The sequence below is a fragment of the Abramis brama genome, assembly GCF_963993115.1.
Source record: "Abramis brama genome assembly, chromosome: 20".
NCBI classification, from domain to species: Eukaryota; Metazoa; Chordata; class Actinopteri; order Cypriniformes; family Leuciscidae; genus Abramis; species Abramis brama.
Window position 1 is genome coordinate 17,005,288 of NC_139982.1, and position 26,149 is coordinate 17,031,436.

Consider the following 26,149-nt stretch of genomic DNA (forward strand, 5'->3'; position numbering starts at 1 on the left):
ACATCCCAGAAACACACTCACACAATGACACACTTGAGAGATTGTACGGACCATCTGTCTCACACACACACAAACACACACACACACACATACAGGCATGGCTTGTGGACAGTGTGACGGCTGCCATAATTAAGCTTATGGTGTTTGTCAACTTTCCCTGCATGAAGCAGAGCATCGCACAGTGGCCGTCCACGGTGAGTCACGCTACCCAGACGGGACAGAAGCGTCGACTGCCAAAAAACCCAGTCAGCACCATAAAGGTCTGGGTGCTCTACACTCCCAGCATGCAGTGCGGCTGCCAGATGATTTTTAAAGCCACATTTGCACACTAACCACTGAGGAACACAAATACACCCACTGAAACCTGGCATTTAAAAATATGGTGTGAAGTAGTCGAGAAACCAACCTCCTGCGGTAAACATCCGGTATTTGATTTTTTTTTTTTTTGGCACAGACATACTGTATACACTCTTAGAAAAAAGGTTCAATGGGGTTTAATATAGAACTGAAGGGTTTCTATATGAAGAAATGTCTTAAATGATGGCAAAATATTTACGTTTAACAGGTTATTTCAAATCTTTCTAGTGATAAAGCATGATTACGAGCTCCTAAAATTTAATTAAAATAAAAAACTATTAATTAAAACTAAGAAGCAGCGCCTGACCCTTAAGCTTCTACATGGAACCTCTTCTTCTAAGAGTGTAGGAGAGGTTTGAAAAGTGAGGTGACACATTACGGCCCTATGATTGGTCAATTTACATGGTGTTCTGATGGCTTCTTCCTGTCTAAAGTGGTCCAGACTTTGTGCTGATAGTCAATAACTCAGTGAGAACAGAATTACACAAGCAGAAAACATTTTTGATCCAAAAATCTTAAAATGATGCAACAGGATGATATGGATCACAAAGGCATGCTAGTCAAAAACAAAAAAATGCTATGAATGGCAGTAACAAATCCAATTATAGAAAAGCGTAACGGTTTTGAAAGCTAAAACTTCTGTAACAAACAATTTATGGATTTCTGTCCGTCTCAGAATATAGTGTTATTGCACAGTAGCACTTTCATGTCATTTATTTTATCTTTCAAGATATAATTTTGGTTTTGTCTGAGTTTCCATTCGAAATCTTATAAATAAATATAACATTTCAAGCCGAAAATAAAATAAAATTCTTTCTCAGTGCTCCCAGGTTTGTTTTTAACCGAAACACAATAGGTAAAAAAGCCTCAATGATCCAGTTCTGCATTACAAATCATTTCAGCATGCCAACATATTATAAACAAATTCCTTTAGTGTAAAACTTTATGTCAGATGCGATAAAGATTGAAATCTCGGCTACTATTGTTTATAAGACATGTTGAGGCTTATTTTTACCTCACCCCTGCCAGGCTTCAAATGAATTCCTGGAATTCCAGTTAAAAGTCAGTATCGCTGATCTAAGTGAGAGTATGCTGCTCTTCCTGATTTTTTGGATATCTGAATATTTCTCTCCCAGCCTGGCGCATGTTTCGTCAGAATCCTTTATCCGATAATAACTGAAAGTGGCACAGTGACAAGAGCGCAAACAAAGAGAGACTGTCAAAATGTAGCGCAAACTAGGAAACAGTTGCACTGGAAATGTTTCATTTCAGACTAAAATGTCATATTATGCCTCTATATTCAATATCATCATGTTTTTCAAATGATTCGTTCTTGTGTGTGAATACACACTTTGACAGCAAACTAAAGGAGGACCAAAAGACTTGTCTTGTCCACGCTAATACATTTTCTTTTTAAAACACATCTTTTTCTCTCCATTTTGGCCTTCCGTCCACGCTCAGACTGCGTTTTTATTAATGAAAACTAAGCTTTTTGAAAATGCTTTCCACAGTGGATAAATTTGAAAACGCCGTTTTCGTATTGTAGCATCAGTGAATGGTGAGATCTTTTGCTAAATAAAATGATCCTATCAGAAGAATTGCGCAGAAGGTTTTACGCATGAGCAGTCAGGTGAATTTAGCGTATTCAGGTGTTTTCCAAAAGTTTCTCATCCACACTGAAACGTCGGAAAACGCTAGTGTGGACGGAGAGCGTTTTTAAACGAAAACGCCGTTTTCAAATGTATCCGGATTAATGTAGACGTAGCCTTAGGGAAGTGCATAATTGGATTAAAAAGAGAAAAAAAAAAAAATGTAAGCAAAATAAATGTTTTTATAAAAAAAAAAGACTAATTTTATTATTTTATTCTTTAGGGGTGTTCAAAAGGAAAACCCGCTCACAAACAGACTAAGGGCCCTATTTTAACGATCTAAGCACATGGTCTAAAGCGCAGGGCGCAAGTTCACTTAGAATCAACTTTTGCAAGTTTAACAACGGGAAAAATGGTCGGCGCATTGTCCCTATTCTCTTAATGAGTAATGGGTGTGTTTTGGGATTTACGTGCAATAAACCAATCAGAGTCTCATCTCCCATTCCCTTTAAAGAGCAACTTGCAGGTAAAAAAAAAATCTAAATGAATATATAACCGTGTATGAAAATACCATATGAAAAGATAATGCAGGATTTAAAATGTTTTAAAACGACATAATGACACCAATTTAGTAGATAAAGTGAGCGTTTCTTTGACTGCTCGTACAAACCGCTTTTTTTTCAACATCGCGTCATTTTACGTCACACGAGGGAGACGTGTGCTGTGCTCTGCCGCAGCTCAGTGCAGAGTGGGTTGGTATTCAGTAAGAGCGGTCGTGAGACAGTGTGTTTTCAGTAGTTTTTGTATTTCAATTTATCATTGTCATGGTAAATTTATGTGTTTGTGGAGCTTGCAAAAACTCCAGCCTGTCAGGACATCGAGTCCACCGGTTTCCTAACAGGAAAAAGGACGGTGCTATCTTTCGTGCCTGGGTGCGGGTTGTGCAGGTGAAGAGACGGGATTTCTCTTCCGCGTCGGCTTCGGAAAACGCGGTCGTGTGTAGCGTTCACTTCAGATCGGAGGATTATCGTCCCGGCGATATGAAGGAGTTCAACATGGGATACCGAAGTAAGAACCGGGTGAGACTCAGAGCTAGTGCGGTTCCTTCAGTGCACGCATCTTCGGGTTCTCCCGCTGGATGTAGGCGCGAGCACAACATCAACTGGCAAACGCAATGTAAGCGGAACGAAACTGAGCTAACAGTTACTCGTTATTGTGTTTGTGTGGACCGTTTATCAGTTTGGACCAGTGCAGCGCGAGCCTGATCAAGCAACACTGTAGCCTTACTGCGAGATCCAGTAAATAAAGAATTCGCCACTGAAGTAATAACATCGCTGCGAGATCTAGTGAGAAATATTCACATTTCTCCGTTATTAACGGATCAAACAGCGCTGACGTGAAAACCAGGAATAAACATTGTGCAATGAATGAACGAACTATCCAGTGTCCATAGATCAGCAACATTCACCATGGCTTTACTGTAGTAACACTAACTGCAACCATGGAAAGTTTGGCATTTTCCACTAAGGCCCAGTATGCATCCACCTCCCTGCAACACTGACTTTCCTCAGCTGTAAACATTGCCTCGCATTTCCCACACAAGCACCTATGGAACAAAAAATGTATCAGGAATAAATATCTCTCTGTCTCTCCATGAGAAACTGCTAAGTTATATCACGTAACGTTAGTCTGGGCGGATATTAATGAGCATGACAAACGCCTGATCAAAGCTTAGCTTCTGTTATTGTAAGTTCCAATATGTTCTGTCTAACATTAATCCTGGCCTGTCCCTGCTCCCTTGGCAGCCTAGCAGGCTCATAATTGTATGGCTGTGGTCCGTAAACAATTTCCTCAGCGTCCGAAATGTCATTGCAATCCATATTTCCCTGTTGTTTGAATCGACCGCTCTCCCTCGTGCTACGTCACGACTCTCGCCCGTCACGCCCATTTTCAGATGCGGAAGTAAAATTTTCTCACAAAAACGACTCCAGAAGCCACTGTAGCATATTTATAATTTTTTTTTAAAGAAAATCTAGTTCCTACATTATTTTTCTATACATTGACTTGTTGGGTCTTCTAACCTGCAAGTTGCTCTTTAAATGCCAGTTGCACTCGCGCCATGGCGGATTCGCTTTTTTTGTTATTTCTTTTTCGCAGTCTATTTCTGTTGCCTCAAAATAGCAACGCGTCAACAATGCGCCAGAACACACCTCGTTTTCAGACCAGCACGCCCATGGGCGCACAAATGAGTGCAAATGCATTTGCTATTTAAACAACGTGGCGCAGGATGTGAAAATGATAACTGCGTCGGGCTGAAACTAGCAAAACACACTTGCATCGCGTTTGGCGGTGCATTGCGCCGGGTGTAAGATAGGGCCCAAAATGTCAATATCCTAGTGCTGTCAAATCGATTAATCGCATCTAAAATAAAAGTTATATTTTTTTTGTTATAGTGTTTATATAATATATGCGTGTGTTACACACATACAATGTATTATACAAACACAAACTTTTATGGTAGATGCGATTAATCGATTTAACTGCCCTACTATACTCACTACTAAAAAGCAATTTTTTTTATTTGGGTTAGTCTTATATCACTAAAGTCAATGAGAAGTCACAAATTACACAGATGCAGAAACGTGTGTGTCACATGTGTGCCAGCAGTTTCTTACCCTTCTTGGTTGTCCTCTTCGTCCAGATTGGAAAGTAGCTGGGATCCGGCCAGCGAGAGGTCCAGGGCAGCAAGAGGAAGGTCCCTGTAGGCAAAGCTGACCAGCTGCACTGGAGCCATGCACTGGCCTTCATCCTCCACCTGCTGAGAGATCACCTCCAGATCCGGCACTGCCGCCTGCTGAGGGGGCCTGGGGACACATGGGGGACACTACTCTGTTGTCTTCTTACATTAACTGTCTTCAACAAGTTACCATAAAGAAATGACCTGGATTAGGCCCACCACAAAGACTTTTCATATTGGAACCACAGACTAAATGAAACCTAACTATCATCACAGATGGGTACTGAAAAGTCAACATGAAAACAAAACTGTTAGTCTTTACTTTCTTTATACAATTTTCTGGTCTTATTGTGAAATGTTTTATCAGTGCAATGACTCATCATAATCTTTCACTGAAATGTTTTTCAACCCCCGACAACAGAAACTATTCATTCACTTCAAATTATTTCCGATCAACGCATTGGAAAGTTACTCATTTTAAAGAATCGGTTCATTTAGATGATATATGTAAATCAAGCAGTGTACTTTTGTGAACTGCTTCCATGGACCATCCGAAAGAACTGGATGTAGAAGTCCTGAATTTGTGGTAGCAAAATATTTGGTTAACCGGAGTTGTTTGCACTGGAAAGTTACACTCATTTTGGTTAATTGGTTTGTTTAAATGGTTCATGTAAATATTGCAGTTTACTTTAGCGTACTGCTTCATTCACATGGATCATCTGGAAGAATTGATTCACTAAAATGAGATTCATTGCAGGCCCTGCATTTTTGGTATAGTGAAATATCTGGCTAAGCAGTTATTTGCACTGGAAATTTACATATTTCAGTAAATTAGTTTGTTTTGATAAGGTGCAGTTGGTTCGCAACATGGTTAATGTAAATCAAACAGTTTACTTTTGTGAACTGATTGATTTGCATGAATCTTCTGAACAAACCAAATGAGTCACTGATTCATTAAGGCCCTACATAAAAGTCCCTGTGAGGTATTTTACGTGTTTATTACTTACAGAATTAAATGTTTTGTGCCAAATAAATATTGCTTTGAAAGCCTATAGTGTTGATATTTGATTGTTTCATTTGTAAATGTCGCAATATGGAAGCAAAATTAGTCGTTTCATGTTGACTTTAAACAGCAAACAATGGCAGGCCACATAATAAGAAGTATACTGTATAAAAACAGAAAATAAGGCAAAGATTAACTGTCTTATGGAAAACCGCCATGTCCGCAGGGGTGTTAAGGCAAAGCGTACCAAAGCATAACAAAAGGGGAACAGTATACATGGCACAAATGAGAAAGAGAAAAAAATAATAATAATCACAATGCAGGAGAGGTCAGGGATGAGGAATGTGTTTTATTCCGACAATGCATGATGTATGAGACACGAACACAATGAACGACCAGCAACAGAAGAGCGAAGTGAATCAGAGACCCAGAATCCCATTATTGAGACGTATTCGCGCAGATTACTGACTGATGCGATTCTAAGACAGACGAGAAGCAGATTGAGGAATCTCAAAAAGGGCATGGCCACAAATAGCAGAAGTGGAATATGGAAATGCATACAAAACCTCAATGGCTACATAAGTAATGCATGAAAGAAGATTAAGTTGTGGCCAGCGTCCCACGTGTCGAGATTGATTCCTAAATCCAGAATATTCATCATGGTCGGAGCATCATGCGTTGCGTTCTACAATAATGAGGTGTCGAGAGAATTTCAAAGCACAATATTGTGGCAAAACAACAAAGTCCCACAGTTGGATGTCATGGCTGGTTCTACCCGGTTTTGTCTTTGATTTATTGGATTTAGTGTGCTGATTCATCTCACGTTTGCAGTTTGGGATTGCTGTTCTCAATCTCAGCGCAAACAAGGCAATGAATATATACTTCTGCAATGCAACTGATATCGAACTTTAGTGAGGTAACTTACAAAATAGTTCGCACAAATATGTTTTGATACACGTGAGGTTGAGTAAAAGATGACAAAATGTAAATCTTTGGGTGAACTACACCTTTAATTGCAGTGTAAAACAAAGAGGTCATGAAAACTAGCCAGACAGGGAGATCCTTACAAAATAAACGGCAATGTGATAATTGTAATCATAACGTATCTCATAACTGGAATCGATCCTCGCGACCCTTAAGATGACTTAATCAAGGGCAGAAGAAAGGACAGAGATGGGAAGAAACCTGGGTTTTGGCTTCTGTCCCAGCCGTGCCGGATGAGAGGTGATAAATTATGCCAGTGCAAAGAAGAAAAAAAAAATGCGGTGAACAAAAAAGGAAGCATGTAATAGTACAGATTCTCAGGAGAATAAAGAAGCATTGCCACTGTGAATACAGGGTCAATTGAGAGAGGCTGCATGTATGTGTGGATCGCCATTATAAGACAGTGATATAACGCTGGGAAGTGTTTCTGTTACTGTTGCCCATCCCGATCTTTAAAACATTAATGGCTGTGGACCCAAACGTACTGTAATTTCCCCAGAAAATCTTCTGCTTTTCTTTTATCTCCGTGTTTGTTGTGTTTTGAGCAAACAATGCATCAAACATGAATGAATGATGAATAATTGGGTGAATCTGAAGAAATCTGTCTGAGACGTGGTATAATTGACAATATATAATTTAACAAGAAATATATAAAGATATATACACTATTTAGTGTATTTTTTAGACATTATTTTTAAGACAAATTGCTGCACTGTAATGTAAAAAAAATTAGTGTTGTCAAATCGATTAATCGCGCCTAACAAACGTTTTTGTTTATATGTGTGTGTGTGTGTATATATATATATATATATATGTGTGTGTGTGTGTGTGTGTGTGTGTGTGTGTGTGTGTGTGTGTGTGTATATATATATATATATATATATATATATATATATATATATACACACACATATTAAATGAAATTTTACTTATTAGATGAAAAACTAAATGAAAGTTAGAAAAAAATAAAAAAGTAAACCTAAACAGTAATATTAAAAAAATTACAAAAGCAAAATATTTAATATTGAAAAACAAAACAAAAACCTAATTCAAAATATTAATTATATAATATAATAGTATATAACAATTACCATTTAAATAAATAAATTACAATTTAAATAAATATTAAATACTTAAATCACACTGTACCATTGTGAATAATTGCAAAATCAAACAAATCAAAACTGAAACATCTGAACACATTACAGTAATGGCAGGAAATGTGGTTAATTTTGGTAAAAAATAATGTCAAATTGTAAAAATATAAAAAATAAAAATGTATATAAAAAATGGTCCAAAAAAGGTTAATTTTCTTTATATTTTATTTATTTACTCTTTATCGGGAAATTTGCCCTTACCATTTGAACAAAATTTTATAATAAATTACAGTAACGTACTGTATATCATCATAGCTTCACAGACATCAAAATGCTCCATGACAGCAGCGCTTCGATCGCACTTCTCTCCAAAATCTCTTTTCACACCCTTCATGCGGGCTGGCTGGTAAAGGACGGGCTCAGCATGTGGCGTCCCGTCCTCCCTGATGCTATCTGCGCACTTGGCACTGCATCCCACCAATTGCTAACAGGACTCTAATCAGTCCTGACACGCACAAACTGTTCAGGGCATCAAAATCACATTTGCAAATAACCATATGCAAAGCCATAACGCTGTCAGGTACTGATGAGTGTTCGCTAGTGGCACGACGCCCGCATTAAGTTTCTGTTCGCCACACCGCAGGACGAGTAGTAGAGGACACAGACATAAGACCAAGTTTGGTGTACAAATTAGAGGGGGTTACTGGGGGCCTGAGAGCCCAGTTCTCTGAAATCAGACCTTGTGCCTGATTAGAAATATAAAATTACATAAATTGTATTTATTCATCACTGATCTATTTTTTTTGTTTATCCAGCGTTGTCGACTATGCAATTTAAATAGGACACTTTTTCCAACCTGCCTAATATGCTGTTGGTCCTTTGCGAGCTACCAAACAGCCGAGGCATGGCCTCTAAGGTGTGCTGTGGTCTCTGTTAGTGCTGGGAGGTATGACCCAAAAAAAATCCATATCATAGTATTTTTCAAAATGATACCGGTTTCACGGTATATGACTTATATATAGAGCTCCGGAGGCTGAAGTCACCCAATCTAAACTCCGCCATTTTGGCAGGCAATCAGGAGAGCGCCAGCATTGGTATCAATAGCATGATCGATAGTGGTCAAAGCAGACTGTTTAAACCTTACTATTTCAACATGGTGGACAGCTGCTGTGTGCCTGGATGCCAGAACAGGCGGAGGAAAGCGAAGGGGAAATCATTTTATCGTATTCCTAAGGATCCTGATAGACGACTGAAATGGTTCACTGCAATAAAGCGTGCTAACCAACACAACAAAACAGAGAGATGGGAGGTTGGGAGCCATCAAGCAATGGATTTCGCTTGTGCAGTGATCACTTCATATCAGGTATGTTCTTCCTAATGTAACTTGGCTAGCTAACATGTTTAAAATGGTTTCTGACGATTGTAATGCCATTACATTTAAGTTTCCAACCCTCTGCAAATGCGAGTGAATCACTCGACTAAATCTTCGACTAAATAATGTCTATCATTAACCATTGGCTAATAAATTCTTAGATATTACACACCAGTGTGTGTGTTAGAGGCTAAGTCACGTATAAGTTTAGCATAGATATATTTCCACTCGCTGAACACTCTGACTGAGCGCTTGAGAGTTTATCTCTCCGTCAAGCTGATTTATTTAACTGATAGTGATCACTAGTTGGCATTATTTTCTGTTAACTAAAGTTCATTGCTGTGTAACTTCAATGTTAGTACTTAGCGTACTTGTAAGTCGCTATGGATTAAAGTGTCAGATAAATGAATAGATGTTAATGTAGCTAGCCTCAAAGAAGCTTAAATTGTTGCCATTTTCTGTTAACTAATGTTTTAGGGAAAAAAGAGTGACAACCCTCTTTCACCCGACTACGTCCCATCTATGTTCAACCATGTTCCATCCCCGGAGAAAAGAGAAAGAAGGCGGAAGTTAGATGTGTTCAACAGAAGACAGAAGAGCAAACTCCAAAGAATAGAGCTAGCATTAAAGTCATCAGCTTCAGCAGAAACCCATTCAACAGTTTGTGGCATTACAGGGATCTGTTGTGTTTAATCTATTCAGTTTTGCTATGTACAGGTCTATGTCTTTTGAATTAAAGTGCGCAGTGAACTCTGTTGCCGTCGTTCATTACATATTCGCTCCCGGCTGTCCCCTGCCTGCTAATATGGCGGTATAAACAGAATAGGTCACGTGACGTCCGGAGCTCTATTTGGCCCTTGTCAAAGTCACTCAAATTCCTGGCCTTTTCTCCTCCATCCAACACGCTGATTAAGAGAAATGATTGTTTGCTTACATCTAAGTCCTTAATATTCGCTTCACCTGTGACTGCTCATAATGTTTTGGCTCATCAGTGTATATCGATACATTTTAATTCAAGTGTCGTCGCACATACTCTACACATTCTCCGCTGAGTGATAAGACGTAAACTAGCTGCCGTCTCACTTTGCCCCCAGTGAGTTTACAGTGCGCGGTCATAAATCAGCTGGAAAGAATCAATAGAAATAAATAAGAAAGTAGTCCACAGGGACGAACATTAACCCTCACCCACCATTTTTATGGGTTACTACGTTTTCAAGCCTTATAGCTTGAATACGTCGTAAATAAAGGCTGGTTACCAAAAATATGTATTTAAAAAATACCTCACTAGTGTTTGTCAAGGGAAAGAAATGCTAAGCTTGAGGGGACATATTTTCCCTGAGAGTTTTGGAACTTTTAACATAAACCTAACAATAACAGTGGCTTAGCAATGGTTGATGAGTGAATATATGTCTCTATTCTGAACATTATACATGTTTTAGGCGGAACTATTAGTCTCTAGACAAGCGCTTCACAGAGAGGTTACAATCTTCTGCAGTCTCTCCTGTAAATGACTTGAACATCACGATGTGCTCCACCATAGAAACGCTCAGACGGCAAAGTGAAAAAGAGCGGAGCTCAACTGAATATGAACCTCAGTGAATCTGCAATAGGAGACTATGCAGGCATGCAGAAAAATCGAATGTTAATCGCTGTTAAATTAATTAATAGGCTTGGTTTACTGTATAACTATACTGTATATAGATACTGTAATCATAGAAGGAAGTTGATAATAATGATTGATATTACAACTTTTAATATTTATTAACATTATATTTTAAATAACTTCTAATACTCACTATGTGTATTTACACTTTATCAATGTTTATATAGAGATTAATATCAGTTAAATTATTTGATGCAAAATATTTAATATATTAAAATATTTTAATATGAAAACATTTACTTTATAATACTGTAATGGACTGTCAATTCAAGTCCAATGTGTAAAAAAAAAAAGACATAATAATAATAATGACTATTACTTTTGTTGAAAATGACTTTACACTTTACAATAAGGTCTCATTTGATAACCTTAGTTAGGCTAACATGAATTAACAAGCAATATATTTTTTCAAATATATTTCTCATGGTTAGTGCATTAACTAATATTAACAGATACAACTTTTGATTTTAAATATGAAGTAGTAAATGTAGAAATTAAATTTTAAGATTAGAGAGAGAGAAAAAAAAGTTAACAAATAAGAAATATTTCTGGCTTATGCAAGGTTTCTCTTTTATATCAAGTTCCTCTGATCCAGATTTGAGTGAGTTATGAGAATCTGTGACCTTACAAGACAATAAAATGCTGTTTCAGCATGGGATGCACTAAAGTCATCATAACCTGTCCCTTGGTGGGCGTCAGTAGACACTAAACACACTGCAAATCACAGAGGAGATATAATCTTTACAACGGCTCTGAACTCACTAGAACAAAATAGCAGTTTGTAGAGGACAATACAGTATGAATAGGGCGGAAAACCGGTTGTGTACAGGCTTACAAACAAGTCAGTTACTATACATTTACACACCTTAAAGATTCTTTTTTTTTCAACTTTCTTTAGTGTGTAATGTTGCTGTTTGAGCATGAAAAATGTATGCAAAGTTACAATGCACAAAGTCACTCCGAAGGGATTTATTCTCTCAGTAACACGGTTTCTGAACTCCCTGAAATGCCTCCTTTGTAGTCTTGAGTTTTATTCGGGAAAGAACATGTCACAATATTCCCCATTTAAATAATTCCAGCTCAAGGCATATGAAAAAAAAAGAAAAAGAAAAAGGGGGTGAGGCCTGGTTGAGTTGAGTTAGTAGGGATGTGACCAAGTACTCGGAAATGACAGCGGTGGTCGATCATGAAAACAGTAGCCGGGTTTCCATTACAGATTTGCGCAAATCTTTCGCGATATTTTCTAAATATACTACTTTTTTTTAATTCGTTTTTGCAGCATTTAGGGCAGTACCTGAGGTCTGACTGGTTAGTGTTAGGACAGCATGCCATCCAGACCAGCGAAATAAAGCAAAACTATGGATTTTTGTAAACTACGTTACTGACAGACTGGGATAAGAGGTGCTGCAACAATAAAAAATAATGTGTTTTTGAACATTCAAGCATTAAAAACCTATACTAGACTCTAAAAACAAAGAGACTGTGAAAATAATAATATGCATAAATAGGTCCTCTTTAAAGTATACAGCCTGGAAATCAGGTAGTAAACCCGCATATGTAGGAGTTGTTTAAGTTCAAGAGGGGTGTCAACTAATGTCCCAGTAACATCTGCTCAACATTCACAGCCAGATGCTGCAACCAGCATTCATCAGTTTGTGTTAATCAGCAGGACGTCCTGTCAGCAGCAGTGAGATTCCCATGTCCCAACCAAGTGCTTAACATGATGTAATCATTTCTGAGGGTGCGCTGGAAAGATTCACGTCATCCTTCTGCCACAGCCATATCATAGAGACTTGTGTGACAGTGAACGGTATTTTGAACACAACTATCGTGTATTATGAACTAGATGATGGTGAAAAAAGTGAACAGATGTCTGGCGTTGTAATTCACCATGTTTGCATGACCCCTTTTATGCAGAGCCATTAAAGACCATCTATCAAAAGCTATAAGAAATGAAAGCATATGGTTCTGTACACAAACAGGCTAGATTTAGTGTCCCATTACTTGTTTTTTAAACATGTGGCACAAACCCCATGTTCTGTATGAACTATTATATGTGTTTGATAAGCTATTATGTAATATAAAATTAATATAGGGCAAAAAGTAGATCATTTTTGTCTCACCTCAGAGGTCTTGACCTTCTGAACTGTATCCATCAAGGTAATTCAACAACGTTATCATTTTTACACATTTACACTGTAGTAAAAATGTATATTTCTAATTAACAAATTTATTCAGAATTTGAAATATATGTAAAGCTATAGCCCAGATTGTGTGCAACCCTGTTACATTTAAACATCCAAGTAGTAACATAACCTGGGGACGGACGCATGAAAAAATTGAGAAATTTCTTAAGATAATTTCCAAGAAGTCTATAAGAATGTTCCCATGGTGCAATTCATGAAAGACACTCCTCAAGTTCCCAAATGTTTTTCTAAGAACATCATCATCATCATATTTTTTCTCAAGAAGAAAACGTTGTTTGTGTTTTATGATTGCAGACAAAGACTCACTGCTCAACTCAATGAAAAACATTTCAAAGACCATCTTTTCAGTTGCCGGCAGAGTATCGTAATAATTTAAATGCTCACATTATTTTCATCAAGACTGTCTAGACAGAGTTCAGCATTCAGCATTAATGTGCCGTGTATTGCCATTTTTAAAGAGCCTCCTGTCTGAATCTGAATATGCTACTTCCATACTATATAGTAGGTGAAAAACAGTGTGTGATAAAAGTAATATGTCTGCTGTAGTGTTCATAAAACAGTAAATGAAAAGTACTCGGATCGCCTACTACTACCGGTAATATTCTGAAGTGTGCATCCAGTGGACACTTTACTATCCCATGAGACCACTAGAGAGGATTTGTGAACGGCAGTGAGCGACGCAACTGACGCTGGTAGGTATGTCCGAATTTCATTCATACTACACACATTCATACTATAACGAAAATACTTTAAAATGGTTGTGAAGCAAGCATTCTGACATGAAGACTAATAATGGCCAATTTTGGCCAATACCAATAACCAATAATTCTTAAAATTTGCAACCCTGTTTATTAATTTATTCATTATATTTTCTAGCATATTTAGGTGTCTATATTTTGAAATGTCCCAAATTTAGGTAATGGGGGCAAAAGGCAAAACTCATTTAAAATTAATGAAAAAAAGCTAATTTAATACTGAGTATGACCTTCTGATTTTGACAGTTTGTCAAAACAGTCATTATTTTGTACCCTGAACATGGAAAGTGCCCTGCATCTCAACTCATCCCTGCAAACTGCATCTGAAGAACATGAGTCCTACATACAGATGAAAACGAGCAGATTAATTGTGTAATTATTATATAGAGAGATAATAAAGAATTGGATAGTACTATAATCTTATTTTATTGTAAAAATTGAATGTCACGACAAGAAAATGATCAGCTTTCGCACAAAACAACAAGACAGACCTCATTAGACAGAGCAGTCGAGGCTAAATGTTAGCTGACCTGTTTCAAGCACAAAGGCGTCCTCGGGGTGTGTCAGAGTGCATGTAAGCATGCGTGTGTGAAAACATGAGCACATGAGTATGCACGCACGTGAGCACAATCACTCACACAAACACACACACACACACACATGTGTGGTGAAAAAAGGACATACACAAACAATACAAACAGGACTAAATGATGATCAAAACACTAAAAGCACAACCTCACATTTTACATTTGCTCCACTGCAGCTACTGACTATGGTTATATTAAAAAATTTTTTTTTAAAATAATATTAGCTTATAGGTTTTAGGTTATAAAAGGTAACCATGACAAATCTGACCCTTAAAAAAACCTGAAACAATAAAAATAAATTTAAATTTAAAGAACCATATTTATCCGCACAACCAAAACAATGTTCTTCCGCAAAATGCATGCAGTTTTGGGTTTTTTTAACCATTAGAGGACCATCAAAGTTATGACTTTTCTCTGTGTTCACACTGTGGAAGTTCCTCTAGGGTCATCTAGGTCTTCTTTTCTTCACTGCATGGAGGCCTGATGTTTTCTTCACTGCATGGAGGTCTGATGTTTTCTTCACTGCATGGAGGTCTGATGTTTTCTTCACTGCATGGAGGCCTGATGTTTTCTTCACTGCATGGAGGTCTGATGTTTTCTTCACTGCATGGAGGTCTGATGTTTTCTTCACTGCATGGAGGCTTGATGTTTTCTTCACTGCATGGAGGTCTGATGTTTTCTTCACTGCATGGAGGTCTGATGTTTTCTTCACTGCATGGAGGCTTGATGTTTTCTTCACTGCATGGAGGTCTGATGTTTTCTTCACTGCATGGAGGTCTGATGTTTTCTTCACTGCATGGAGGCCTGATGTTTTCTTCACTGCATGGAGGTCTGATGTTTTCTTCACTGCATGGAGGTCTGATGTTTTCTTCACTGCATGGAGGCTTGATGTTTTCTTCACTGCATGGATGCTTGATGTTTTCTTCACTGCATGGATGCTTGATGTTTTCTTCACTGCATGGAGGTCTGATGTTTTCTTCACTGCATGGAGGCTTGATGTTTTCTTCACTGCATGGAGGCCTGATGTTTTCTTCACTGCATGGAGGTCTGATGTTTTCTTCACTGCATGGAGGTCTGATGTTTTCTTCACTGCATGGAGGTCTGATGTTTTCTTCACTGCATGGAGGCTTGATGTTTTCTTCACTGCATGGAGGCCTGATGTTTTCTTCACTGCATGGAGGCCTGATGTTTTCTTCACTGCATGGAGGTCTGATGTTTTCTTCACTGCATGGAGGTCTGATGTTTTCTTCACTGCATGGAGGCCTGATGTTTTCTTCACTGCATGGAGGTCTGATGTTTTCTTCACTGCATGGAGGTCTGATGTTTTCTTCACTGCATGGAGGCTTGATGTTTTCTTCACTGCATGGAGGTCTGATGTTTTCTTCACTGCATGGAGGTCTGATGTTTTCTTCACTGCATGGAGGCTTGATGTTTTCTTCACTGCATGGAGGTCTGATGTTTTCTTCACTGCATGGAGGTCTGATGTTTTCTTCACTGCATGGAGGCCTGATGTTTTCTTCACTGCATGGAGGTCTGATGTTTTCTTCACTGCATGGAGGTCTGATGTTTTCTTCACTGCATGGAGGCTTGATGTTTTCTTCACTGCATGGATGCTTGATGTTTTCTTCACTGCATGGATGCTTGATGTTTTCTTCACTGCATGGAGGTCTGATGTTTTCTTCACTGCATGGAGGCTTGATGTTTTCTTCACTGCATGGAGGCCTGATGTTTTCTTCACTGCATGGAGGTCTGATGTTTTCTTCACTGCATGGAGGTCTGATGTTTTCTTCACTGCATGGAGGTCTGATGTTTTCTTCACTGCATGGAGGCTTGATGTTTTCTTCACTGCATGGAGGCCTGATGTTTTCTTCACTGCATGGAGGCCTGATGTTTTCTTCACTGCATGGAGGTCTGATGTTTTCTTCACTGCATGGAGGCCTGATGTTTTCTTCACTGCACGATGTTTTCTTCACTGCACGATGTTTTCTTCACTGCATGGAGGCCTGATGTTTTCTTCACTGCATGGATGCTTGATGTTTTCTTCACTGTTGAGGGTGCAGAGTGACCTGTATTTGTTTACTGTTTTTATTCCAAATTATCTCTTAGTGTGATTAGACATCAGTGCATGTGTGCCCTTGGGACTGTGGTCCAGTGACTCTCTGCTTCTTCCTCATCCCACAGGCCTGGTATATCCAGTAATATTTAGGTTGTGGGTTGCGATTTTATTAGCATCTTGGTGTATGATCCACATATCCAAATATGGGTTTATATAGGAAGTTATAATAAAGAAAGTTAAATTGTCTATTAATTCGAATCTATTATTGATTGTTTTTATTGTTTTGTTAATTAAAGTATATTGGTACTAGAAGGTCACATCTCTGTGCTCTTTTGGTACTGGCTCGGTGGAATAGTTGGGAGTACAGTGTGACCCTTTTCGATACAGCTCAGTCACACTTTCATGTAGTGTGTTGTACAGATTTGTGTAACTGTAAAATGTCTGCAAAGTTTCAAAAATCGAGTCGTCAGTAATTCCAGTTTTGCTTCCTGCCCAAACCTATGTAAGATTTTAAAAAATTTGCATAGTGCCAGTCTATGGTCTTCATTGGCTGCTCGTGAAAACAACATCTACGTACTTTGACCCTCAAACACTGCAGTTGTAGTTGAGACTTGAAGAGTTTGGTTCGTGTTGTTGAAATGTCGAGAAGACGCCGTTTTCTGCGATGTAAAAGCAAATCCACTTTGCATGAACTTCCAAAGGATGAGGACTCGAGCTTGAATAGATATGATAGAACTGACGCCATCGTTACTGTTCGTATCACTGTGTATCAGTGTTGTATAAAGTACTAGAAAGCAATACTTGAGTAAAAGTACAAGTATCATACTAGAAAAAGACTTTGGTAGAAGTGAAAGTTACCTTTTAGAACATTACTTAAGTAAAAGTCTTAAAGTATCTGATATATACTGTACTTAAGTATCAAAAGTAATTTTCTGATATTTAATGTACTTAAGTAATTGAAGTAGAAGTAAAAGTAATTTTATTTTATTATTTTATTTTTTTTAAAGCAAACGGTTAGAACTTTGATTGTGAACTTTATTGTGGCTTTATTGTGGGGTGGGTGGGGAAGTTGTTGGGATGTAAAAAAAAAAAATCTTGCATCACAATATGCAATATTGACTAATTTGGATAAATATTAGGTACACAAGATAGGCATTAATTTTTCTCAAGAAAAAAAATCTCACCTAATGCTGTAAACATACAGAGAGCCCTATCAGATATAAATATAATGCGTTTTTTATCATAATAACAACTTTATTTAATGATACAAGTAAAAATATAATAAATATGTAATATAGTACACATATTTAGCTAAATACTCTCTATAGCTCTTTTTTTTCTAGCCAACTAACGTGCTATAGCCTATATTATGGTCATCAAATGGCTTTCCTGAGGTAAATGTTATGTGACATAATTGTTCTCCAGGTGTTTTACTGACCCTTTCCGCGGTTGAAAAACACTGATTGATCGATATTATGTATGATACATTTCGGTAAGTTGTAGCCTACTGTTTCTTTTAACATTGTTCATTCGTGTTTATTTACTATTAGCTAGTAGAGATGATCGGTTCACGTGCGCTAGTGATCTGTCACGACACATTTACAAGCGCCAAAACGGTATTTATTGTTTGAATTTCGTAATAAAAAGCTGAGATTTTTTTTATATCATAAGTAACCTGCTCTGTCTAATCTGTCGGTCTCCGTGTCCTCTTTGCTTCGCGATTTTTCTGTGCGTGAGAAAATGGATGTGTGGCGTGAAAGCGTGTGAAAAGTGTCAATTGCGTGTGTCTCACGGTGAATGCGTGAGAGTTGGCAGCTCTGTGTCAGGGTGGTCGTCTACGATAACGGGAGGTCCTCCAGTAGGTGCTTGTGCTTCCATGGCGGTTTCAGTTGTGCTTCCTCCTCCTTTGGCATGGCAACAAACAACCATTACGCTGAAATAGAGCGCGCCGTGCGGAGTGATTCGCCAAACCTCCCTTATTGCAGTCGCACACATTTCTTCTGATTTTATTTTGTAGTAACGAGTAACGAAGATGCTTTGTGGAAATATATCGGAGTAAAAGTATACATTTTATCTAGGAAATGTAGTGGAGTAAAAGTGAAAGTTGAAATAAATTTAAATAGCGAAGTAAAGTACAGATACGTGAAATTTCTACTTAAGTACAGTAACGAAGTATTTGTACTCCGTTACATTACAACACTGCTGTGTATAAAGTGCTGAGGAAGATCCGGATCTGAAATTCAGATAATGGGCGTTTCGTTTCCAACACGCGCTGTAAGCAGTGGACCAATCACAACAGACTGGGCCATCTGACCAATCAGAGCAGAGTAGACCAATCACAACAGACTGGGCCATCTGACCAATCAGAGCAGAGTAGACCAATCACAACAGACTGGGCCATCTGACCAATCAGAGCAGAGTAGGCTCTCAGAAAGGAGGGGTTTATAGAGACTGAATCCTTTATTGAACCGTTTCAGACACTGTGAGAAAAGAGCTGATGCTGCAATGTATATTATGAGAAAATTTAAGTTTGTTTTTTCTACCTTGGATAGATGTAAATCTATTGTAGGAGACCTTTAAAACAACATTATAAACCTTTAATATAGCATAATAGGGGCACTTTAAGCATTTGTATATCTATTTCTCACAACACTAGATCGGCAGCACATGCTACATATGTAAATAATATCCACATGGTGGTTTTGGAAAAGCGGTTTGATTTAATATAAGGTGTCTTTTGCAGTGTACTTGCAATCTATCCCGTGGTGTGTAATTGAGTCAATGTGTCATGTTATTCTCTGCTGCTTACTCCTGTGTCTCAGACTTGCTCTGAATGCACAGTACACAAGTGCAGCTCTGACGAACAAAGACGGCTGCTGAAGTAATCCACTCTGCATTCACTACCAACCTCCCAAACCTCCCTCTCCTCCTCTCCCTGGACACCGAAACCACTGCCATCAGAATACAGGAGCTTCCTGTGAGGGCCACACACCAAGCACTTCTTCATAAAACAATATATATACTGACACCGGTGCTAGTATTGGTTGTACTCTCGTTTAATATTCCTTCACCATATTTAATTTGACGCGAACGGAAACAAGGCTTTGAGGGATAGAAGTACTATCCACTGAATTAACATTATCTCATCCGTATTCATATATTTGTATGTAAAGTGTGTTTCAAGCACACATTATTTTTCAAACATTTGGATAGACGTCTATGTTAGGAATATCAAAGGATTTGTAATTATTAGTATGTCTCTAAAGTTGTACATACACAAAAGGGTTTATTACTCTTCAAAGAAAAGGTATATATATAGAACCTTTTAGGGGTTCCCATTATGGGATCATTTTATGGATTTAGTTAAATTTTTTTATTTTGGCTTCAATTCATTTTTTATTTTAATTAAATTTATAAATTAAACCGCTTGTAAACATACTTTAAGTTTAGATGGTAAACATGAAAGTGTTATGCTATTATTTAAGACATTTCTCGCACCTTTTTTTGGCATAAAGGGTTCTTTAAAATTTAGGGTTCTAAAGAGAACCTTTTCTTGTGTATTTTTGAAACAATGCTATTGTACATTTATCAACAACATACACATCAAAAGGAGTTGTAAACATTTCTGTAAAGTTGCACATAATATGATTTTCTTTTTAGGCACTGTTGATACAATGCTTTTGCATGTTTATCAACAACATTCACATCAAAGGATCTGTAAACATTCGTATGTTTGTAAAAGTTTACATAGACAAAAGGGTTTTAGGCGTGTTGATATGCTATTGTATGTTTATCAACAACATCAACCTCAAATGATTTGTAAACATTTGTACATAAAAGAGTTTACCCATTAGGTCCTGTCAAAATGATGCTGTTGTACCAACATCAACAACATCATCAACATTAAAGAATTTGTAAACATTTGTATTTATTTAAAAGTTACGAGTACAAGTTTATGTTATAGATTGAGTTGAAAAGTTATAATAGTTTCAGTGCCTATAGAAATGTACAAAACGTACGTGTACACTTTATGTACAAATACTCACTATATGTCGTGTTTGAAGTCCACTATGAATAAAGTTTCTTAGATTTAGTTATCAACACCAGCAGCTACTGTACAAGGCAATGCAATGCAATATACTGAACAGACTGTACATCTACCTCACAGACCCATTTTCACTGGCATCAAATTAAATTGGGTAAGGTGGCCTGATTCTGACTCGGTGAGAAGACAACGCAAAAGTCGCGCCATGAAGACTACACCTAAGAAGGCTGAGTCAGCACCTGTGCTGCTGATCCTGGAACAGTTGTGAGCTGGAAGGATGTGGAAAGGGCATTCTCCACATGAATCTGAGGACATGCTGAGCACCTGACTGCAGAACAGTGCGTGACTATAAATTATGATATCACACGCCTCCTGCTGCAGAGCAAACCCATGGATGTCGAGTGAGATGTGCTGCGGTTCCTGCTGGTGAAGATGACGAGTCAATTAAGAACATTCATATGCTGGACTGACCCTGTAATGAATGATTTCTTAACATCCATCTATTGGTGATGTATTTTTTTTGGTTAAATACTTCCCAGTACTGATTTAGCCACATCCTGCATCTCGCATATTTTAAATAAATGCTGTTCTTTTTAATTTTTTATTCATTAAAGAATCCTTAAAAAGTATTACGATTTCCACAAAAATATTACGCAGCATAACAGTTTTCAACATTGATAATAATCAGAAATATTTCTTGAGCAGCAAATCAGTATATTAGACTAATATCTGAAGGATATAGAGTAATGATGCTGAAAATTCAGATTTGCATCACAGGAATAAATTACATTTTAAAATATATTACAATAGCAAACAGTAACTTTAAATTGTAATATTATCTCACAATATAACTTTTATCACTGTATTTTTGGTAAAATAAATCCAGCCTTTCAAAAAAAATCTTCCCAACCACTAACTATTTTTCAAGATAATATTTATGATTAGGATATTTACTGCAGTATATATATAATGTATATTATCAATATTTAACAACAGTACTCAATTTATGACCTATTTTTGGTAGGACCAGATTTGTATGACGAATTGTATTGCTCGTGCAATGCAACCTAAAAAATAAATAAAATGAGATAAAGCAAAAACTACTCTGACAAACGTAACACGAACAAATCTACACTCCAAAAAGTATTCAAACGGAAAAAAGGGGGACAGAAAAGTCTAAACAATACAATGCTTAACACGTAATTAGTGTTACTGGAGTGTAAACGCACACAAACACAGTTTAACACACTCTCCTACGCTCAATACACAGCGGCGTTCCTCACACACCACTCCACATCATTATAAAGCAGGTAGGATGTAGCTTGAACACTCACTGTGGCTGGCTCATGGTGCGATACGCAGCAAACGCTGAACGGACTTCCTCTTTCACTTCTCTTAAAACGGGAGCTCTAGTTTGTGCTAGACGGAGGTGACTTCACTCATACCAGACCTGAGAAGAAAAGCAGGAAAAAAAAAAATTCAACATACTCTCTTTAAACACATAAACACTGTAGGAACTACTGTGCGTGTTAAAACTGAAATGTACTATCATTGTGAAGGAAGGAAAAGTAGCTTATGCAATAAAATCAATGAAGCGAGATATTGGATCTGTTATGAAATCAAATACTCGCTTAACTACACAGTTTTACCTCTGACCTGTGATTGAAATCAAGCGAAGAAACCGTTTACAGCTATAAGCGTTCTACATGATTCAGCAAAGCTTCATACCCCATTTAGCAGAATATTTGATATAAAGATTTTCTAAATCATATATCTATGAAAGTTATTATTCACTGATAATCTTCCATTAAAATGTATGGCGTAGACTTGGTTCTGTCCATCAGTTGTTGTTGACTAGATGGAGGCAGATCTGAATGCAGATCTGAATTGTAAAAAAGCGGCGGAGTAAATGATCGGACTGAATGATTGTCTGGATATGATATTCTGATTAGGACACTTTAAGGTTAAAAATAATATATGAAGCGTTCCCAATGAGATAAAAAAATAGATATAATATATATAGGGTGAATTTTCAAGTCAACTTTAATTTGATAACTTTAATGTTGAATCATTGACATTTGTGAACATGTCTGATTCATGAACGAATCCTCAACATATCAGCCTAGTTCATGAACGAATCATCCAGTCCAGTTAATTGAAAAGAATTGCCTGATATAACACATTTTGTGCACTAATCCAGTTGAAGCATTAAATAAATTGTTATTTCGAGTCGATTTGTTTCAATGAACCAGTTGATCTATTTCACAAATCAAACAGAACAAAGAATCAGACTGATTTGTTCACATCTATTTTTCAGCTATTTTCGGTGAATAACAAGACTTAAATTTCAGTCTTTTAATTACACAAAGCTATAATATGAGAGAAGACAAAAGAAAAGTGTATACGAGCCATATGGGCTAGTTTTTTATCTTGGCACTTAACAAACATGTTCGCTGTGAACTGTTGTTGTATTAAAAAGAACTGATGCAAGATTCACATTTTGTGATCCACAGAAAAAAAATAACACCATACAGCTTTAAAACAACATGAAGACAAGTAAATAATGACGAATTTCCATTTTTGGGTGAACTGCGCCTTTAAATTGACAATCATCTAAACAAAAAGCGCTTCCAGAGCTAAAGCAGATTCTTTCAAACACGACAATATTCTTGAAGCGAAGACCAGCCTTTTGAATTCCCAGAATTGTCCTACATATGGTACGCATGTGAGAGCTGAGTGCATAGTGCTTCATTCACATTTAATAACCACCTCGACCTCGAAAAAAAAAAGAAGTTGTTATTGAACAAACAGCATGATTTTCAGCTGGCTAAGCATTACACAAAAACTCCTGCCTGCGATTGCCTTTTTTGGTGTCAAGGTGCGATGAAGTTGTCAACCTCGGTACGGGCGACCATCAATAAATAGAATGGTCTGTAGCGCTCGGTTACCACCAGCTTCAATCACTGAAGCACTGTGATGAAGGCTTCATTTACTGGGACCGCTTTGACAAACGCATGGCGTCTCAAACTCTAGCGGTTTTACAAGAGGTATTACCTCGGGCTGGGGGATGAGGTGAAACTAGTACACAAGACAAATCATATTAAGCCAAATAAGGCATAGCGTACACAGGTCAGTGAGACAGCAAATCAGAATAGATGGAAGTGGGACGAGGTAGAGGAGAGAAGATGATGTGAGGGAGGGTTCGTTTTTGCATTCTTGTTTAGGCGAAAGGTGCTATCTGCGACTCATGATAATGAAAAATGTATAAAAGGTGCAATACCTTTTCTAAATAGCATTATTACACTATATAATGCTTAACAGATTATTATATATTTATTTAAAATATTTACATTAAATTTGATGAACATTTTCACAAAGGGAGTAAAAAGTCCAAATGCATGGATAACCGTCCGAAATATAATTTTTGTGAATCCTGTCCTCCAAACTAGATTTACAATATCATATTTTTACAGATATAAACAGACGATGAACTTATCATGCTTTTCTAATTAATTTAATTAGATCATTTAAGTATGTGAATCGAAACAAAGCTATTTTTGTGTTACTTTTTTTATTTTTATCATTTCACTAATTATTTAGTTGAAAAGCCTATTATAGATTGTTTAATTGAAAGTTCCTATTGTGACACTATTGGGGCATGTTGTCACAGAAACTCAACATGTGTTTAATGGTCTGTATTTTTTGTTGGTTATATAAATGTGTTGGTTTATATGTTAGGACAAAGCACATTTTAAGTGACCTGAAAGAAAAGTCAGTCACTGTGCTGTTCATTGTTCAGTCATGTTAGTTCAGGCCCAATAAATAATATTAACATATATTATAACATATATATAATATAACTGTTTCCATTCCACTGCGATACTTCCATTTTTCCGAAATACTTCGTTTTTCTATGCGTCTTTTGCAGCGTCTCACGCATTCTAAAAACGCAGCGCTCAAGTTAAAATGAGTTCAAATCAATGACTGTCCATCCTTGCCTTGACTTCGCAAAATACAGGACAAACTGCAGTCCGTATGGGTTAAATACGGAACACAATTTTGATGTCTTAAAGGGTTAGTTCACCCAAAAATGAAAATTATCCCATAATTTACTCACTCTCAAGCCATCCTAGGTGTAAATGACTTTCTTCTTTCAGCCAAACACAATCTGAGCTTTATAACTGAAGTGAATAGTAGTGAGTCTAGTTTCGGCAGAAGAGTGACCTCTGACCTGATGCATGATGGAGCGTAAGCTTAGGTGAGAGTATACGGCTCTCAGGGTTCAAACAAACTCAAGATCCTACAAAATTTCACGTTTAAGACTTCTAATTCGTGACCGTTGTTTTGTTGTGCTCTATCTTCTGCGCATCCACGTTCGTCAATACGTCGGGTCAGAGGTCACTCTTCTGTTGGAACAAGACTCACGTACGGCCGTTACTGGAAGCCAGTGATTATAGTTAATATATGGATATTTTTCTAACAAAAACCATTGCGTCGCTTCAGAAGGCCTTTATTAACACCCTGCAGCTGTACTGATTACTTTTATGATGGATGCACTTTTTTGGATTTCAAAATCTCAGTTACTATTGTATTCACTCCCATTATAAAGCATGGAAGAGCCAGGATGTTTTTTAATATAACTCCGATTGAGTTTGGCTGAAGGAAGAAAGTCATATTCACCTAAGATGCCTTAAGGCAGAGTAATTCATGGGATAATTTTCTTTTTTGGGTGAACTAACCCTTTAAGTATGGGATGATTCAGTATTACACAAAACGCAGTCTACTCTTCAATAGGTTACTATAGCTGAAGGGCAATTCAGGTTGTGGACCTGCAGTGCATGATGTATAGGCTATAGGCTACCTCTTCTAGATTAATAACAATATAACGAATTACTTATTGGTCAGTTAAACAGATCTGAATCACGCACGTCTCACATCAATGCTCATTTTGATTTGTTGTGTTGACCACGTGCCCAAAGACCTACAGAATCAAAGTTCGTATGCCACTATCAGTTCAGTATCAAAAGTTTAGCAATGAACTTGATCAGACGGAACATATTCAGGCGACATGAAAAGCAAAACATGCAACATGGCGATGAAACAATTTCGTGTCATTTTGACGTGCTTCACCAAGCTACAACCTACTTGCAACCAGATTTCCTTGTCAGGAGTGACCAAAAATCCCCCATAAACACAGCATTTGATGCGCACGTAATAAAGGCTATTGCATTCAAAAATGGAAGACGTGTCTTGTATTTCCCAGGCCTAAAGATTGGATGAAGTGAGGTCTTCTGATTAAATGCTACTCAGCACCATGACAGCTGATTTAGTGATGCAATTACCAAAATAACAGCAAACACCCATTAACCAATAATTGGCGGAATGAAAGGAAGAATAAGGAGTGATGAAACGCTTGTCTCCAAGGGCTGACCTACCTCGATTTACATCGTTGAAACTTTAATCGTGTCTCCCTGGCCCTCGTGGTTAAGATAACGTGTCCCTTGCCGATATTCAGAAGAGGCTTGATGCGTGAAGACAGTTTCGCAGTGGTCAAGCATCCGTTCTGCTGCTTCTTTCGCGAATAAAGCGGACGACGAGCAAAGGCGAGCCGTGAAACGAGCATCTCAGCGAGGTGATATTAGGAGTCCAACCATCCAGGGAAAGGCATCGTATTCGCGACAGGAGGAGCGCATTGTG

General features: G+C 37.6%; 1 protein-coding gene across 2 annotated transcripts in view; it reads right to left on the reverse strand.

Annotated features, from left to right (window-relative positions):
* tmem266 (transmembrane protein 266) overlaps positions 1-26,019 on the reverse strand; it is a 64,205-nt gene extending 38,186 nt beyond the window's left edge. The window contains exons 1-3 of one of the 2 annotated variants that reach the window (XM_084094481.1): positions 25,888-26,019; positions 21,787-21,902; positions 4,622-4,810 (exon numbers count right to left, since the gene is read on the reverse strand). In XM_084094481.1, coding sequence (XP_083950607.1) covers positions 4,622-4,810; positions 21,787-21,800 — 203 coding nt within the window. In that variant the 5' untranslated portion in view covers positions 21,801-21,902; positions 25,888-26,019. The remainder of the gene's footprint in view (positions 1-4,621; positions 4,811-21,786; positions 21,903-25,887) is intronic. The other variant, XM_084094482.1, reaches the window with a different exon arrangement.
* Positions 26,020-26,149: the final 130 nt, after the last annotated feature.